Below are 18,936 nucleotides of genomic sequence, written 5' to 3'. Positions count from 1 at the left end.
GTTAAGAGGGTGTAGTTTAATTCCCACATGTTTACAAATTTTCTAGTTTTTATTTTGTGACTGATACCTAGTTTTACTTCATTGTGATTGGAAAAGAAACTTTGTATGATATCAGTCTTTTAAGATTTTTGTGTGTATATGGCTGGACTAACATATGGTCCATCCTGGACAAAGTTCCTTATACATGAGAAAAATGTATATTTTGCTGTTGCTAGGTGGAATTTTCTTTATATATCTATTAGGTCCTCCAGTTGACTTATAGTGTTATTCTTTCATTTGGTTATTTATCTTCTGTTTGGTTGTTGTATCCATTATTAAAAGTGGGATATTGAAGTTTCCAGCCATTATTGTAGAATATCTAATTCTCCCTTAAAATTCTGATAGTGTTTCCTTCTTATAATTTAGGGGTCTGATATTTTATTTATTTATATATTTTTATGATTGTTGTATTTTCTTGATGAATCCCTTTTACCAATCTACATTGTCCCTTTTTATCATTTGCAACAGTCAGTACCCTGACATTAAAGTCTATTTTTGTCTGATATTTGTATAGCCACCCCAGCTCTCTTTGGTTAACTGTTTGCATGGAATATCTTTCTCCATTTTTTTTTTTTTTTTTTTTTCAACCAATTTGTATCTTTAAATCTAAAGTGAGTCTTTTGTAGAACAGTATATAGTTGGATCTAGGGGGTTTTTTGTTATCTATTCTGCCAATCTCTGCTGTTTGAATAGAGGGTTTAACTCATTTACATTAACAGTAATTACTAAGGTGGAAGGACCTCTACACTTTTGCTATTTGTTTTCTAAATGTCTTAAAGCTTTTTCTCCCTCATTTTCTTCATTACAACCTCCTTTTGTGGTTAATTGATTTTTTGTGGCAACACAGTTGAATTTCCTTTTGTGTATATTCAGAAATTTTCTTTGTAGTTATAATGGGGTTTTCTCTTTATCTTAGTTAAGTCTTTAAAAGTCATCTTTACTAATTTGTGAGCATGTGAGAATTTTTTCATCTTAAAGGATGTTGTAGCTCACTGTAGATACTAATCCAGCTTAAAAGTGGAAGAACTCTGAGGACAGATTTTAGGATTCTTCCCTTAAATTCCTGATAATTCACATGAACAAATCCCAAGGAAAAATTGGTTCTATTGCCTTTCTATCTCCTGTAAAAGTCCAAGTGACTTGTCAGTACTTTTGATAATTATTTTGATTTTGCTTATTGTAAGTGTAAATCATATTACATTACCTTCGATTTAAAAAAAAAAAAAAAACTGTCTTCAAGGGGTGCCTAGGTGGCTCAGTTGGTTAAGCATCTGGCTTTACCTCAGGTCATGATCTCATGGCTTGTGAGTTCGAATCCCACATCAGGTTCTGTGCTGACAGCTCAGAGCCTGGAGCCTGCTTCAGATTCTGTGTCTCCTTCTTTCTCCCTCTGCCCCTCCCTCTCACTCTCGCGTGCTCTCTCTCTTTCTCTCTCTCTCTCTCAAAAGTAAACATTAAAAAAGTTTTTTTAAATTGATTTCAAAAATACCTTCATGTTTTTGGCTTGGCTTTAAGTGGCCTTTAACTTTAATCTACATTTGGAGAGAGCTGATTAGCCTCTCTGACTAATCCCTTTCCTCACAGTCACCTCTGTATGAAGAAAATTACCATTTAAAGATTTATCCAGACTGCCCCAAGATAGTTTAGTGTGTATGTTCACATCATATATATTTTTAAAATAACTGGTATATATTGTCCTCATAAGAGAAGGAAATATTTTCGCCTTTATAGCCTAAGTGAATAGAGTAAAATGGTAAACTATATGATTTTTGCAAGTCAAAATTTGTAAATATAAAGGTGTAAGAGTAAGATACTATCAGATATTTTCCTTCAGAAATTTAGGAATTAGTACTTTTTCCCTTTACTTGTAATTTCAAAATATTGTTCCATGGATTCTATATTAATATCATGATTGTATGTGACCTACACAAGCTTTATTATAGCTGAACTCTTCTGTCTGTAATTTTACAAGACTTGATGAATTGCCGGATGGGCAGTTGGGTTATGAAGCCAATTTAGCCAACCAGCCTTCCTACCTGCCTTCCATTCATTTATTTAACATTTATCATACAAGATGCTATTTGCTATGAAGATACAGAAATGGATGAAACATTCCCTGCTCTAAAGGATCTTATTATAGTCACTTAGGTGAGGTGACATAGATGCAAATGAGGCAGTTACAGGATTGACTATGACAATGACTGTTTGAGACAGAAAACAAAGTGCTTCCTGATTAAATATCCAGGTTACTTCTAGCAGACAGCATTGATTATGGAGCAAGTAATCCTTGAAGGTAGGACCTTGGAGTTTATCCTTGAGATTTTAGAAGGTAGAAATGTTGGATAATTGAGGTTGCTATTCCAAACAGGCCACAGAATGAACAAAAGCATGGAGCCAATTTGGACCACAAGAAGTAGTAGAAGAAAGAAGAGAGAAAAATGAGTCAAAAGGTAGATTAGAGGGGCACCTCGGTGGCCCATTCAGTTAAGCATTTGACTCTTGATCTTGGCTCAGGTCATGATATCACAGTTCATGAGTTTGAGCCCCATACTGGGCTCTGCACTGTCAGTGTGGAGCCTGCTTGGAATTCTCTTTCCTTCTTTCTCTGCCCCTCCCCCGCTCATGCTCTCTCTTTCAAAATTAATAAATAAACTTAAAAAAAATTTTTTTACAAAGGCTAAAATTAGAGCTCATGGAGCACCTGTATAGCTCAGTCAGTTGAGCATCAACTTGATTTCTGTCCCTATCTTACTTGTGCTCTTGCTTTTTCTCACTCTATCTCAAAACAAAGAAATAAACTTAAAAAAAAATTAAAAACAAAAAAAAAAGGTAGATTAGGGTTGCCTGGGTAGCTCAGTTGGTTGAGCGTCTGACTCTTGCTCTCAGCTCAGGTCTTGATCTCCAGGCCATGAGTTCAGTCCTTGCTTTAGGCTCTGCACTGGGCATGGAGCCTAGCTAGAGTTAGAAAGCCTTTAAATTAGGGGCGCCTGGGTGGCGCAGTCGGTTGGGCGTCCGACTTCAGCCAGGTCACGATCTCACGGTCCGTGAGTTCGAGCCCCGCGTCAGGCTCTGGGCTGATGGCTCGGAGCCTGGGGCCTGCTTCCGATTCTGTGTCTCCCTCTCTCTCTGCCCCTCCCCCGTTCATGCTCTGTCTCTCTCTGTCTCAAAAATAAATAAAACGTTAAAAAAAAAAAATTAAAAAAAAAAGAAAGCCTTTAAATTAAAGGGTAAAAGTAGGAGCACCTGAGTAGCCCAGGCAGTTGAGCACCTGACTCTTGGTTTTGGCTCAGGTCATGATCTCATGGTTTGTGACATCAAGCCCCACATCGGGCTCTGTGCTGACAGTGTGGAGCCTGCTTAGGATTCTCTCCTTCCCTCTCTCTGCCCCTCCTCTACTCATGCTCTTTATTTCAAAATGAAAAAATGAACTTAAAAAAATTTTTTTTTAGGAAGACAAAAACTAGAGTTCATGACGTAGCTCAGTCTGTTGAGCGTCCGCCTCTTAATTTCTGCTGAGGTCAAGATCCCAGGGTCGTGGGATTGAGCTTTGTGTTGGGCTCCACACTGAGCATAGAGTCTGCTAAGATTTCATTCATTCTCTCTCTCCCCCTTCCTCCCTCCCTTTGCCTGTCTCCCCAGCTTGTGTGTGCATGAATACACACTCTCTAGAATAAAATAAAATAAAATTAGAATTCATGTTATAAGCTTTGGGGAGTTTTGAAGGGTCTTGTACTATAAGATGATGTAATCAGGGCTGTGCTTTAATTGGGGCGTGGAGGTCTTAGGAGGCTAACTTCCATAGTCAGAGGGGGAGACCAGGAAGGTCTGAACCAGAGCAGTGACAGAAGAAAGAAGAGTTGTGGAGGTAGACTACACAAGATTTGGGGACTGATCAAAATGAGTCAAAGATACCTACAGTTAGGGTCTGATTGACTTAGAAAGTGAAAATTGGACAGATGAAGGGAAAAAGCTTTGAGTTATTTTGGATTTAGTGAGTTTCTCAAGTAGTGGGAAATGTTGAGCTCAGCAGTGATACTTGCATGGAGTATACTGCTGCCGCTGCTTGTTGCCCTATTGATGGATATCAACTATGTCCAGAAAATTTTTATCAACTTTTCAAACTTGAAAAAAACAGCTATGTAAAGGCTGCTTCACTATTTCAAATGACTACAAAGCAGTGCTTGATACAAAGATACAGTTAAAGTTAGCAAGAAAGCCTTTCAGCCATTTTCCTTTCTCCTCGTCTTATTTATTCCCAACATCTTGTACCTGTGTTTTCCAACAGTGCCCATCAGCCACATGTAGCTATTGAACACTCATAATGTGGCCCATCTAAATTGAAATGTGCTATAATTATGAAGATTTATTCTGAATTTCAAAGACTTGATAAGAAATAATGTAAAATATCTCCTTATATTTTATATACGTGTTAAATGAGAATATTTTGGATATTGTTTCAGGGCTCCCTAACACCACCCACATGGTAGGTGATTTGCTAGAAGGACTCACAGGACTCAGCATACATTTGAATACTCACAGCTAAAATTTATTACAGTGAAAGGATATAGGATCAACAAAGGAAAAATACTGTCTGAGTCTGGAGAAATCCTTTCACAGACTTCCTTATCCTCTCTCCCTCCCATGAAGGGCATACTAAGCATGTGCATTTCTTAAGCAACAAAAAATGCAGTAACATGTACGTTTCTGCCCAGAGAACCCACTTAGAGCTCAGCACCCAAGTTTTTATTGAGGGTTAGGCACATAGGCACCATCTATCTGCCTTGCCTGTACCAAAATTGTAGGCTCACGAAAGGAAAGAAGGTATATGGCATAAATGATGTTGTTCACACCAACTCTAGGCACCATGAACCTTACCAGTCAGGGAATGGAGGAAAGTCAAGTTCTCAGTTGCCAAAACTAAGGGCCAAACTTGCACACAGACCCTTCTAAAGGTAGCAGCCTCAGTCCTTCTGTATTTCTCTTTTCTGCAAAGATATATGAGGTTAAATAAGCTACTAGTGAAATTAATTCTACTTGTTTCTTTCTAAATATCTTTTTTATTGTGGCTACTTGTTCATATTTTGCCTTACATTATATTTTGGGTAACACTGGTCTAAATCTTAAATGCAAAATTATTCTCTGATGTGTTTTAGTTAAGGTATTTCTGTATCTGCACTAGTGATGTCTCCATCAGTACAAATCTGATAAGTAAACAGGTGAAAAGCCTCCCTCAAGTGATATCTTTACAATAATTAAATATAAAACTAAGTTAAAGGTTGCAATAGACTTAGCTCCATATCCTAAATTTAGCTTTATTATCCATGAAGAACAAGAAAACCACCCCTCCAAAAAACAAATGTCATATGTATGTGATCAAAGTAAAGGATTTTATAAGTTTTCTAAAACAAAAGTCCTGGTTTGGAAATCTCCTTTTTTTTATTTAATGTTTATTTATTTTGAGAGAGGGAGGGATGGAGGGAGTGGGGGAGGGGTAGAGAGAAAGGACAGGGAGAGAATCCTAAGCAAGCTCCATGTTGTCAGCTTGGAGCCTGACATGGAGCTTGAACCCGTGAACCGTGAGGTGATGACCTGAGCCGAAATCATGACCTGAGCCGAAATCAAGAGTCAAATGCTTAACCAACTGAGCCACCCAGGTGCCCAGGAAATCTCCTTTTAATCACATTAGAGAGCTCCAAACCATACATTTTTATATGCTCATCATTAATTCAAATTGTTAAACTTTTTTGTTTTTCTCTAAACTGTTAACAATTTGTAACTGTTATGAATCCATCCATGAAAACAATCAATATTTCAGAAAAGGTTTACATAAATGGACTAAATCTGCATGAGATACACTTCATACCTACCCATTGTGGATTACAGATATGACTAAAATAATATAACTTGGCTAAAGTGAAAGATACAGAATAACAGTCAGTCAATATGTTTGACCTCTTCCCAAGCACTTCTGAATACTAATATACACCTCACTCTTTCAGACAGGATATGGTTTTAGGAAGATAATTTCTAGGACTACAACCATGAAAGCAACAGAAGTTATTTTTGTCAAAATAAATCCATAATGTGATTTTCAGTGACATACTGCCTATAGGCCCCTGCAGGCCTAGTTGAAGGACAGACCATCTTTCAGCATCATTGCCACATCTCATGGGAAGGGAAGAGGGGCTGAAACCATAACCCTTCTTCTTTCTCATGCCATGATCCAGTAGTGAGTAAAAGGGAAAAGAGAAAGTCCTCAGGCTAGAAGTAGAAAATAGTTCATAACTGGCACTATTTTTGCTATTCTCTTTGCCCTTTACTTATAAATTGCTATAATTCAGCCATTTTTTATAGTTTTTAATTGAAGCATGTCATTAGCATCCCAGGTCAATAACTGATACTTTGATTCTCATCATAAACAGCTATGCTTACCCACTGAAAATCCATAGAGCTTAATACATCTGTAATTATGAATATAATGTATTTCTACAAAACAAAACCTGATATCACTGCTGCTTTCTAATTGCTTTAAATCATGTGGGGAGCAATTGTAAAGAATTCTATAAAATAAAAACCTCATGAGGGTGTTTTCTACTTACTGTTTAGTCAGTGAGAAACTCTAAGCAGAAAACCTGTCTTTTTTTTGCCACTTTTGAACCATAAAGAGAATCCAAATGTGGTCACACAATGTTCTATGGATAAACTTAAAGAGCTAATGATAGTTTGACTCAAAATCAGCATGCCTAGAAGCCACAGTACTTACAACCTCACTCAGCTTGTCTTGAAAATAGCTTCTGTTCCCTGTATTCTCATTTGTGAACTGGATAAGATAGGTAAAATTAGAGGTCAGCAGGTAATATGATATAGTATGTATTAGGATTGTTGTATGATACATAAACAAAAAGCCAGAAAACTCCAGTTTTTAGAAGTGAGAAATTCAAAAATACTGTGTGTTCTCTAGGCCATTTGTTATGTTAAACTGCACACATGGGTGTAATATAATTTTATAATATACATGACACAACTGAAGTGGGTTACCAGCTAAGTTTGTACTTAAATAAAATACCACCATACTGTTTTTTTTTTAATTTATTCATTTTAAGAGAGAGAGCACGCAAGCAGAGGAGGGGCAGAGGAGAGAATCCCAAGCAGGCTCTGCATTGTCAGTTCAGAGCCCAAAGTGGGGCTTGATCCCACAAACCGTGAGATCATGACTGAGCCAAACTCAAGGGCCCAACACTTACCTGACTGAGCCACCCAAGCACTCCATCATCATATGTTTTCTTTGGCTTTTCTGCCCTCAACCTAATGGCTTATTCATGTAACTCATATGTATTGCCCTTGTAAGTTTTGAAACCATCAAACATTTTTTTTAAGAATCATGAAATATTACTTAATAGTTTAAATGATACATGTGATGGGTTCAGTCTCTGAGTAAATTACTTGTTATATACATGATACTTCTAAGAATAGAATTATCCACATGATTGAAACCACTAATTTCATAGTCTCATTGATTTTAGAACCAGAAGTCTGAGATAACAGTCTATCCCCTTCATTTAAAAAGAGGAAACAGCGACCCAAGGAGTTAGTTAAAATCTCAAAGTAGACAGGTTAACTAATAACAGAAACAATTTTTCTTAATTACTAATCCATTTTTTTTCCATTCTCTGCTTCATAGCATGATTTCCCAAGCTATTCACAGTTCTTAGCTATTTTAGATTCTTTAGTTATCAGAGCCACCTAAGGGTTATTATACTTAAACTGGAGTGGGTAAGTACCCAGCAAATAAGCAAGCCTAAAAGTTTAGTGCACTGAATAATTAACTGTATATAAACGTCATGCCTACATTCCATTTAATTTATAGTAGGGAGGGAGGAAAGATAAACACATCCTAGTTCATAATGATTAACCATAGATAAGCCTGCTGAACTAGAACTTGGGTGAATATTACTTTTGGGGGATTCTTCCTTAAAAAGAGATTTTAGGGGTGCCTGAGTGATTCAGTTGGTAAGGCATCTGACTCTTGATTTTGACTCGGGTCATGATCTCACATTTGTGAGATCGAGCCCTGCGTTGTGCTCTGCACTGACAGTGCAGGGCCTGCTTGGGATTCTTCCTCTCTCTCTCTCTCTCTGTCTCTCTCTGTCTCTGTCTCCCTCTCTCTCTCCCTCTCTCTCTCTCTGCCCTCCCCTCTATCTCAATAAATAAATAAATAAACAGTCTTTTAAAAAAAGAGAGCTTATATTTGCTCTCTAATAGCAAAGCAATTTTGGATGTTATTTTAATTGACAAATAATTGACATTCATTCAGTGGATGATATTCTATTCAGTGATTTGATATTTACATACATTATGAAATGATCACCACCATAAGTCTAGGTTCCATCTGTCACCATACAGAATTGTTATAATATTATTGACTGTATTCCCTAAGCTGTACATTATATTCCCATGACTTACTTGTTTTATAACTTGAAGACTGTTCCTCTTAATCCCCTTCCCCTATTTCATCCTATCTCACCCCCGCACCACTACTTCCTTCTGGCAACCATTAGTTCTCTGTTCCTGAGTCTTTCTGTTTTGTTTGTACATTTGTTTTATTTTTTAGATTCCACATATAAATGAAATCATCAGTATTTGTTTTTCTCTGACTTATTTCACTTAGCATAATACCCTTTAGGTCCATCCGTGTTGTCACACATGACAAGATTTCATTCCTTTTTATGGTTCAGTAATACTCCATTGTATGTATGTGTGTGTATACACATACACACACACACATTTTTGATTCATCCATGGATGGGCACTTAGGTTGCTTATATATCTTAGCTATTATAAATAATGATGTAATGAACAGAGGGGTGCATACATCTTTTTGAATTAGTATTTTGATTTTCTTCAGATATATACCCAAAAGTGGAATTGCTGGATTATATGGTAATTCTATTTTTAACTTTTTGAGGAACCTTTATACTGTTTGGAGAAACTTTATACTGGTGCAGGGGCTGCACCAATATACATTCTCACCAACAGTGCATGAAGGTTCCCTTTTTTCCACATCTCCACTGACACTTATTTCTTGTCTTTCACGACAGCCATTCTGACAGGTGTGAAGTGATATCTCATTGTGGTTTTGATTTGCATTTCCCTGATGATTAATGATGCAATGGATGTTGTCTATTGACCGACATTATAAGTCTAATAAATATTTGATAAATATCAGATGATATTTTAGGGTTTCCTGGGGACCCAATAAATACCTGTTTCTATAGTCCATTTTCAGAGCCAAACTGAGAAATAGACAAAGGGGTCAGGCAGGTGGATACCAAACTGTCAGGTTTTTGTTTTCTATGTGTGTGTTGGTTTTTTGTTTGTTTGTTTTTTATCAGACTGTCAGTTTTATTACTGATGATGCAGTTGGACAATGTGGTTAGGTATTCCAAAGCTTCCTATGATTGTAACCTAAAGATAGGGCCTTCTCTTTAGAGGGAAAGAAATACTAACTTCATTATTGTTTTAATAAGGTTCATTGTATATTTATTTTTAAAAAGATACTTTTAGGGAAGAAATTCAGTTATTAATCTCATAAAATTTTAGATATTTCTTTTCATCTTGAAAAGAAACTTTTTTTTAATATTAATGTATTTTCAGAGAGAGAAAGCATGTGCGCTCACACGTGAGATGGGAGGGGCAGAAAAAGAGCAAGAGAATCCCAAGCAGGCTCCTCACTGTCAGCCCAGAGCCCACGAACTGTGAGATCATGACCTGAGCCAAAATCAAGAGTCAGGTGCTTAACCAACTGAGCCACTCAGGCACACCTTGAAAAGAAACTTTTAAAAAGAAAATATAAAAAATATTTTCACTCTTAGGTGGATCCTGAGAAACTTAACAGAAACCCATGGGGGAGGGGAGGGAAAAAAAAAGAGGTTAGAGTGGGAGAGAGAGCCAAAGCATAAGAGACTCTTAAAAACTGAGAACAAACTGAGGGTTGATGGGGGGTGGGAGGGAGGGGAGGGGAGGTGATGGGCATTGAAGAGGGCATCTTTTGGGATGAGCACTGGGTGTTGTATGGAAACTAATTTGACAATAAATTTCATATAATAAAAAATAAAATAAAATATTTGAAGCCTGTCAGTATAATAGAGAGTGGTACTCAGTTTTCCTGCCTTGATGTGACATGTATCTTCTTAAAATAAATGTAGAATTTTTTAGACAGGAAATACATTGTGTTTGAGTATATTTTTGGAAATCAAAATGGTTAGTTGATTTTTAGGAGCTTCTGTCATAATTCTGCAGTCTTTTTGAGTGGAAGAAAAAATAAGCTATCCTTCTTGACTTTCAGATTTGTGTGTGTGTGTGTCTTTACACTGAAATACACGTTATTACTATGCTGGTACTTTTGTCTCTGATCTAAGACTTTATTTCCTAACTAAAGTAAACACACTGAGTCATAATCTAGTGTAACAAATTTTTACACAAACAAGGAGAAGTGTTAGATGGAAGCACATATACAGTATGACTGGAACACAGGGGTCCCTAGCTGCCTAGGAGAATTGAGGGAATCTTCACAGACAAGGCAACATTTTGGATGATCTTGAAAGATGAGTAGATGGTCACCAGGAAGGGAAAGGAGGAAGGAGACATTTCAGGCTGAAAGAACAGTTTATACAAAATACAAAATTACATGGTATATGTTCCAAAATCTTTGTTGTTTTAAAAAATATTAATGTTAAAATTCTAAAGAGTTATTTTTTTGTGTGGTAAAATCTCTATAACATAAAATTCGCCATTTTAACCATTTTTGAGTATATAGTTTGGTGGCATTAGGTACATTCACATTTTTCTGCAACCATCCCCACCATCCATCTCCAGAACTTTTTTATCATTCCCAACTGAAACTCTCCCATTAAACACTCCCCATTTCCCTCTTCCTCCAGGTTCTGGTAGCTATTGCGCTTTTTTTATGTCAATGAGTTGACTGCTCCAGGTACCATATATATACCCGGAATCCTACAATATTTGTTCTTTTGTGTCTGGCTTCCTTCAAGCATAATGAATGTCAAGATTTATCTATGTTGTAGCATTTGCCAGAATTTCCTTCTGAGTTTTAACACTGAATAATATTTCATTAGATATGTGTACACCACATTGTGGTTATCCATTCATCCATCAACAGATATTCAGATTATTTCTACCTTTTGGTGGAATGATGCTGTTGTGTGCTTGTCAATATTGCTGCCATGAACATGGCTGTACATTATGTGTTTCAATCTTTGCTTTTAGTTGTTTGAGATATGTGCCTAGAAATAGAATTGCTGCAGCACATGGTAATCTGTGTAAATTTCTGAGGAAACTCCATAGTGTTTGCACAGCAACTGTACCATTTTACATTTCCCTCAGCAATGCACCAAGGGTTCCAGTGTCTCCACATCCTCACCAACATTTTATTCTAACAGTTTGGAATGCTACCAGGCTATGTACTACTTCCTTGAGAACCATGGCAAATATATTCATATTCTCATTACATTAAAAATGACACTTGGGGGGGCACCTGGGTGGTTCAGTTGGTCGAGCGTCCGACTTCGGCTCAGGTCATGATCTCTCGGTCTGTGAGTTCGAGCCCCGCGTCAGGCTCTGTGCTGCCGGCTCAGAGCCTGGAGCCTGCTTCGGATTCTGTGTCTCCCTCTCTCTCTGACTCTCCCCAGCTCATGCTCTGTCACTCTCTCTGTCGAAAATAAATAAAACATTAAAAAAAATTTTTTTTTTTTAAAATGACACTTGGGCACCCTTAAGTAAAAGTTTAGGTGAGACCATATCAGAGAGTATTGGCCTTTGTCTTATTGTTTATATAGTAGGAGTGTATTCATGAAACAAGTTTAAGTGTAAATAAACCAAAATGAGTTCTTAGCAACAAATTGTTTTTCTTTCCTGCAGCTCCCTGCACAGGTAGCACTTTCTTTTGCCACAGCAACATGTGCATCAATAATTCTTTAGTCTGTAATGGTGTTCAGAACTGTGCATACCCTTGGGATGAAAATCATTGTAAAGGTGAGTGCAATGGCAAAGGCCAATCTTTTTGAGAGAAAAGTGACCATTGCCCTTCATTAAGAAAGACTTAAAATGCCCTTTTCTACAACTGTACTTAGCAATAGCTGCTTTGGCAGAAATGGAAACATAAAATATAAATGTTTGTTTTAAATAGAGTGTAGACCTCTGTTATGTGGTGAAAGTAAAGAAAAATACTTATTCTCAACAAAAGCATTCATTTTTATGTACTGTGTTTTTTAAGTTGTTCAAAAGTCTGCTCTAATATTTCTTTCATTATTTTCTTATTCATATTGTAAAGATACCTTATTCTCAGAATAATTTAGAAAGTTACCTAAAATAGTAGTATTTTTTAAATTATATACAAATGCTGTTTAATAAATATTGATGCATTCAGTCTTAAAAAGCAGCAAAAACAGGGGCGCCTGGGTGGCTCAGTCGGTTGAGCGTCCAACTTCGGCTCAGGTCATGATCTCACAGTTTGTAAGTTCGAGCCCCGCATCAGGCTCTGTGCTGACCGCTTGCTCAGAGCCTGGAGCCTGCTTCAGATTCTGTGTCTCCTTCTCTCTCTGCCCCTCCCCCGCTCACGCTTTGTCTCACTCTGTTTCTCAAAAATAAATCAATGTAAAAAAAAAAACTTAAGCAGCAAAAACAGACTTGTAAGAACCGCTTTTTTTCATTTTATAAAATTTCCTATGCTCTATTTCTAGTGTATATCTAAGGTAAATGTGACTTGTGGTAATAGTTGAATATCTACAAACATTATCAACTCACTGTCTCAGTCCTAAAGTTTACCTCCCTTTTATTCTCCAAAAGCTCAGTAAATATCTTACTGTGAAAAGTTAATGTGATCTGATACGGCTGTCTTAAGTACTTGAAGTAATTTAAGGTAATCATTCAAATGTAGATTGTGATAATAACATCCCTAAGTGGGTTAGCCTGATCACTTTAGTTCTCTCTTGCTGATGGCGGTTAGTGGAGATACTGTGGATATACCTCAACATGGCAGTTTGTCAGAAATACCATAGGGGAGCCTGGGTGGCTCAGTCAGTTAAATATCCAACTCTTGATTTCAGCATAGGTCATGATCTCATGGTTTGTTCATGAGATCAAGCCCCACGATGGGCTCTGCCCTGAGAGTACAGAGCCTGCTTGGGTTTTTCTGTCTTCCTCTCTCTCTACCCCTCCTCTGCTCGTGCACACTCTCTCCCTCTCAAAATAAGTAAGCATTAAAAAAAAAAAAAAAAAGATATGCCATAGAACAGAAAGCTAAACTTGATAGAATAAGAGTATTTGTTTGGTATTTTCCTTTTTTGTTTATTTTATTTATTTTGAGAGAGAGAGCACATGTGCGTGCATGAGCTGGGGGAGGGGAGGGGACAGAGAAAGAGAGAGAATCCCAAGCAAGCTTCCTTCCTGTCAGCACAGAGCCCAACATGGGGCTGGACCCCACAAACTGCGATCATGACCTGAGCCAAAATCAGGAATCGGACACTTAACCAACTGAGCCACCCAGGCGCCCCTGGCATTTTCTTTATGTTCATGTATTTAATTTAATTTGCAAGAACCAAGTCCTTTTTCTTTTATGTAATCTATCTAGCCATATTACGATTGGCTAATTTAACCAGAAATCATAATGGTATTGTTTTATTTGTTCAAAAACCTAATTTTAGGTGGCATCATCTGTGGTCTGTTTGACCCATGTGTTCTGCTTTACCTAAAAATACCTTACCAGTTTGGGACAGGGCTCATTAATGAATTTTGAAAGCCTCATTGTTTCTCTTTCTCTTTCTGCAGAAAAGAAAAAAGCAGGACTATTTGAACAAATCACTAAAACTCATGGAACAATTATTGGCATTACATCAGGGATTGTCTTGGTCCTTCTCATTATTTCTATTTTAGTACAAGTGAAACAGCCTCGAAAAAAGGTCATGGCTTGCAAAACTGCTTTTAATAAAACTGGATTTCAGGAAGTGTTTGATCCTCCTCATTATGAACTGTTTTCACTAAGGGACAAAGAGATTTCTGCAGACCTAGCCGACCTGTCAGAAGAACTGGACAACTACCAGAAGATGCGGCGCTCCTCCACCGCCTCCCGGTGCATTCATGACCATCACTGCGGATCGCAAGCATCCAGTGTCAAACAAAGCAGGACCAACCTGAGTTCCATGGAACTGCCTTTCCGAAATGATTTTGCACAACCACAGCCAATGAAAACATTTAATAGCACCTTCAAAAAGAGTAGCTACACTTTCAAACAGGCACATGAGTGCCCTGAACAGGCCCTAGAAGACAGAGTAATGGAGGAGATTCCTTGTGAAATTTATGTCAGGGGGCGAGATGATTCTGCACAAGCATCCATATCCATCGATTTTTAATCTTCTACAAAAGGAGACATTAATTATTAAGTATGTACGTATGCAGCCTACAGAGCACCCATTCTCTCCAGCAGCCAACCCTTTTCTCCTGTCGAAACTAGGAAGACCTTCGTTTCCCATTAATCTATTGTAATGGTGAAGTTTTTATTATCTCAGGCAGTCTATATGTTAAGCCAACCAAGGAACTTACTCCATTCAGTGAAAAAAATAATAATCATTTATTGCTTGATGTCACATAAACAAAGTACCAGTTAAATAGCATTTAAAGAGTGAAGTAGTTCTGCTGAGCCAGGCTCAGGCTGCTTCAGGAATACTGCTCTTGATTGATACAGTTTTTCAATATTGTGATCCCACAATAAGTTTAAAAATAAGATTTTTCTTTACATTCCTTTTGTTTTTCTTTTCTCTAAATTTAATTTGTTTTATAAGTTTGTGATTTTACCATTTTGGTTTCTTGCTAAATATAAGTGGTTATCATACCACACATATTTCAATACAGGCATTTGTTCTAGAATTTTTCAAAATATAACTAGTTACTGTGGTAAGTGCCAATTAAGACCCGGAGTTCTGTTTCGCCCATCTGTTTCTTGACTAATTTCTATACTGCTGCCTTTTAGTTACTGGATTTTTAGTCTTTATTTTTTCTGAATGGTAAATGATATGATTTATCGCCTTTAGGTCCTATCTTGTCTTACTTATACTAGAAGAATTCATAATCCTAGGATGTATGCACCCTTGCCAGTTATGACTAAAAACTTAAGGATTAAAATTTCTGAAAATCCTTTGAAATTTCCCAAATTTGGTCACATTCAGTGATAGCCCATTCATTCCTGTGAGCAAAGTCATTTAATTCATTTTGGAAGAAGCCTGTAATTATGTTTATTTCCAGCATTTCTCACCACCAGATTTGTGTTCCCTGTTATTTTTATAAGAAGATGATTTTGCTCCCTTTATATTGGTTTATCTTATAGCGTATGGTAACCAAGGTTGTGTGAGAGTAAAAGGAGAATTCCTAAGAAACTGTAAAAGCCCTCAGATGGCTTCGTACTTGGGATAGTACATTTTTCTAGTTCTTACCAAGAATAACAACTTCCACTTTTTTTTAAACTGCACTTTTGACCTTATGTTTTTTATGGTATATAAACAATAATTTATAAACATGATATAAAAACTCATTGTGTTTTTTTAGACTTTTGATATTATTTGATACTGTACAAAACTTTATTAAATCAAGATTAAAGACCTACATGACAGATTTATTTCAGTGTTCACATTAGTGGCTTTGTATACAAGTATGCTGTGATGGAGCTCCACGTTATAACTCATTGTAAAGACCTTGGTAATGTGTACATAGCTTTGGGTTTTTTTTGTTACTGCATTTAGTTTATGATAAATTTTTCACTGTGTGTTATTTATTCCAAATCACTACACAAATCTTATATTAAAATATACATTGTTACATGATTCTTCAATCATGTTATTACACTGAGATTTTGGATCTTAAAAAATATATGAAAAGGAACCATTTATCAAATTATAACTAATACAGACATGCCGTTTAAAAGAGATAAATTCTCATTTTTGATATATTTTGTAGTAAATTCTTAGTGAAACGAGAAATTGAAGTTTCATGGAATTTCATTGATTTTTTAAGATATCACATCCATGCATTTTCTCAGATTAGTGAAAACTGGGACCTTAAATATTATACATATATGATACCCCTTCAACATATTTCTTATCACATTTTTTATTTTTTTAAATATAATATCCAGGAGATACGAAAACCTATACATAGTATATTTATGATTTAAGTTGTTTTTTAAGTCAGCATAATTTCCTGTTCTAAAAATAGAATTTGGGAAGGTAGAAAGACTTAATGAATGTAGTATTCATTGAACTAATGAACCAGAGCCAGATTAGATAGAAATTCTTTCAGTAGCTATGTTGAATAGGCATTCTAGTATTAGTAGCCAGCTAACATTTGAACTGCATAGTAATTATTTAGTATAATAATAACTGTGATCTCATTCTTCATGATGAAGGAAAGCTAGCATATTTTCTGTGTAAAATCACCTGCATTACAAAAACAGCTGTTAAATTCATCTTTAACACCTACCTTATAGTAGAAAATAATACAGTATGCTTCATGAGAGTCACTTGTAACTATATTTTTATTTTTATTTTTGAAATTTGTATCCTATTTTCTTTTAAAAGGTCGTGAAGAGGCCTACAAAATAGAGCCTTTAAAGAAGACATTTAACATTAAAAGAGCACAAAAGTACATAGTTTCAGGCAACTCAGCAAGTAAATCTTGGACAACAGAGTTTGTTCTAAATTTTCTGGCTACTGAAACAAAAGAAATAGTTTTTGTTTTCCACAGTAGACAACCCAAACTTACTTGCAGTTTTCTCTTCAACTAAAGAAAGAGAGGGTCTCTATACAGAACAACATTTCCTCTGAATTGAAAGAAAAAAAAAAAAAAGCAAAATGCAGAGAGAAGTCTAAATAGTAAATCTTTATGTAGTGAAGGTACCTCTTAATTTGGTCCAGGATCAGGGGTTTCTGATGAGTTAGTCTGTCTGCAGGGGTAGAACTGAAGAGCCAGATGATCAATATTAGCTAAGCCAGCCTTAAACTGCCATGTATTGTATGCCTTCATTGAACTATAGATGGGGACTAGGCCTCATTTATTTTTTAGTCAAACATTTATTTGGCAGTACACCATAGGAAGAGAAGAGAATGGAACTAATTTTTAGGCATTATTACCAGCATAATGCTAATTGCTGCATATGTAGTCTATCATTTTTGAGGTCAGTGAGAAAACTTGACAAATTGTTTACTAAAGTAAAAGCCATAAATTTTAGTAATGGAGATGAACTTCAGCCATCTTGTGGAAGTTACTACACCCTTCATAGAGAATGTAGTAGCCAGTTAAACATACAGTGGAAAATACAAATCTGGAGGGGAGAATATCTTCAATTCAGGAGCAGCATTAAGGACACCTCTACTATACTGTTGTTACCTTTCATCTGTGATCCTGAGTTTAGCACAAGATACCAACCCTCAAGTGCCCAGAAATTGCAGGAAACCTACGAATCCCAACATCTAAAGTATGTATGAATGAAGTGTGATGTACCTTTTGTGGGGGGAAATGTTCAACCTAAAGGTTTAACAAAAAGCAAAGGATTTTCCACATTTCACATCACAAAAGAGATTAAAAAGGCTTTGTTAACTCTGGATGACAGGTCTTGTGTCTTTGTCATGTTACATGCAATTATTAGGCATTAAAAGGACCTCCTAAGTGTCTACTTCTGAACATTTTTATAGTTGTGCAATTGTCAGATGAGCAGGATGCTTTCTGGCTTCAGGAGTGTGTCAACTGAGGAGACAGAATAGGAAAAAAGCCAGTTGTGATTTCAGGAGTGATTCTCAAAGGGGATTATGCCCTCTTACAAAATGGTGTGTGCTATGTTGTTCGTGATTAGAAGGAATCTAGTTTGGGGTTTTTTTAAGATCCTAAGAAAGATGATCTGCTCCAGCTTTATTAATGAGAATTCTGAGGCCCAAAAAAGAGGAGAGAGTACCCACATCTCAGAACTAGTCCCATGTTCTTTCTTTGCCTTTGCTGTTTTTCCCTGCTTTAGCTGGCTGGAAGTTTTAAAGGTCAAACAGTTCTAAACAGCAGCCCAGATGTTCCATGTAAGCTTGTCTACCACTCTGATTTAAAATGTAATTTATTCTATAATTTTTTCAAAGCATTATATTTTACCTTTTTTTAATCTATGTAACATTATTCTACAATTTTGTTGCCATGACTTCTTGGCATCTGCAAACTGCAAGACAATTACTGTGAATTCTTAATAAACAATGTTAACAATTTATAGGCTTGGCACTAGATAAAAACAGCTTCAGTGTTTTGCTTTTGTGATTTTTTTTAATCTAAAGGAAATAATGTATACTCCAGAAATTAAAGATGTATGTGCTATTATCTCTTGAGTTTGTAGAATGATTTGAGTTCTGAGCCATTATGACAAGTTGACCTCAGATATCTTTTTAGGTCCCTGCAAAATCAGTATTCCATGTTTTATATACCTCTACTAATAACAAAAATTCTGAATTTTTTTTGAGTAACTTTTTCATATATTTCTGTGATTGGTTTAATGACTACAAAAGCCCAAAAAGCTAAATGGTTTTTTTAAAGCAATTAATTTTTTTAGAGTTGAACTTCCAGACCATATAAGAATTCTTCTATGTTTAATCCTGGGTTTGACACTTCACAGTAGGGAATATGACCCTTGAGCTGGAAACAAAACTTGTGTTTTGTTTTCCTTGCTTGTCTCAATTTGCAAAGTCTCCAGAAGTGGCAAAGAAGCCTTATTTCCTTATAGGGCGAAGTTGGCATTTCCTATCCAGTAGCTTTCCTATCCAGTACCAAAGCTTTACTTTGATAAAGTAATCTTAGTTATGA

General features: G+C 36.3%; 1 protein-coding gene across 3 annotated transcripts in view; it reads left to right on the top strand.

The window, feature by feature from the left end:
- NETO2 (neuropilin and tolloid like 2) overlaps window positions 1-18,456 on the top strand; it is a 58,616-nt gene extending 40,160 nt beyond the window's left edge. For all 3 annotated transcript variants that reach the window (XM_019456041.2, XM_019456040.2, XM_019456039.2), the window contains 2 exons: window positions 11,977-12,090; window positions 13,885-18,456. In XM_019456041.2, the coding sequence (XP_019311586.1) occupies window positions 11,977-12,090; window positions 13,885-14,465 (695 nt within the window). In that variant the 3' untranslated portion in view covers window positions 14,466-18,456. The remainder of the gene's footprint in view (window positions 1-11,976; window positions 12,091-13,884) is intronic.
- The last annotated feature ends 480 nt before the right edge of the window (window positions 18,457-18,936 follow it).

Source organism: Panthera pardus, unplaced genomic scaffold (assembly GCF_024362965.1).
Source record: "Panthera pardus isolate Hobbes unplaced genomic scaffold, ASM2436296v1 HiC_scaffold_18, whole genome shotgun sequence".
Lineage (NCBI taxonomy): Eukaryota > Metazoa > Chordata > Mammalia > Carnivora > Felidae > Panthera > Panthera pardus.
Note: the sequence above shows the minus strand (reverse complement) of the source record. Positions and strands in the feature narration are given on the sequence as shown.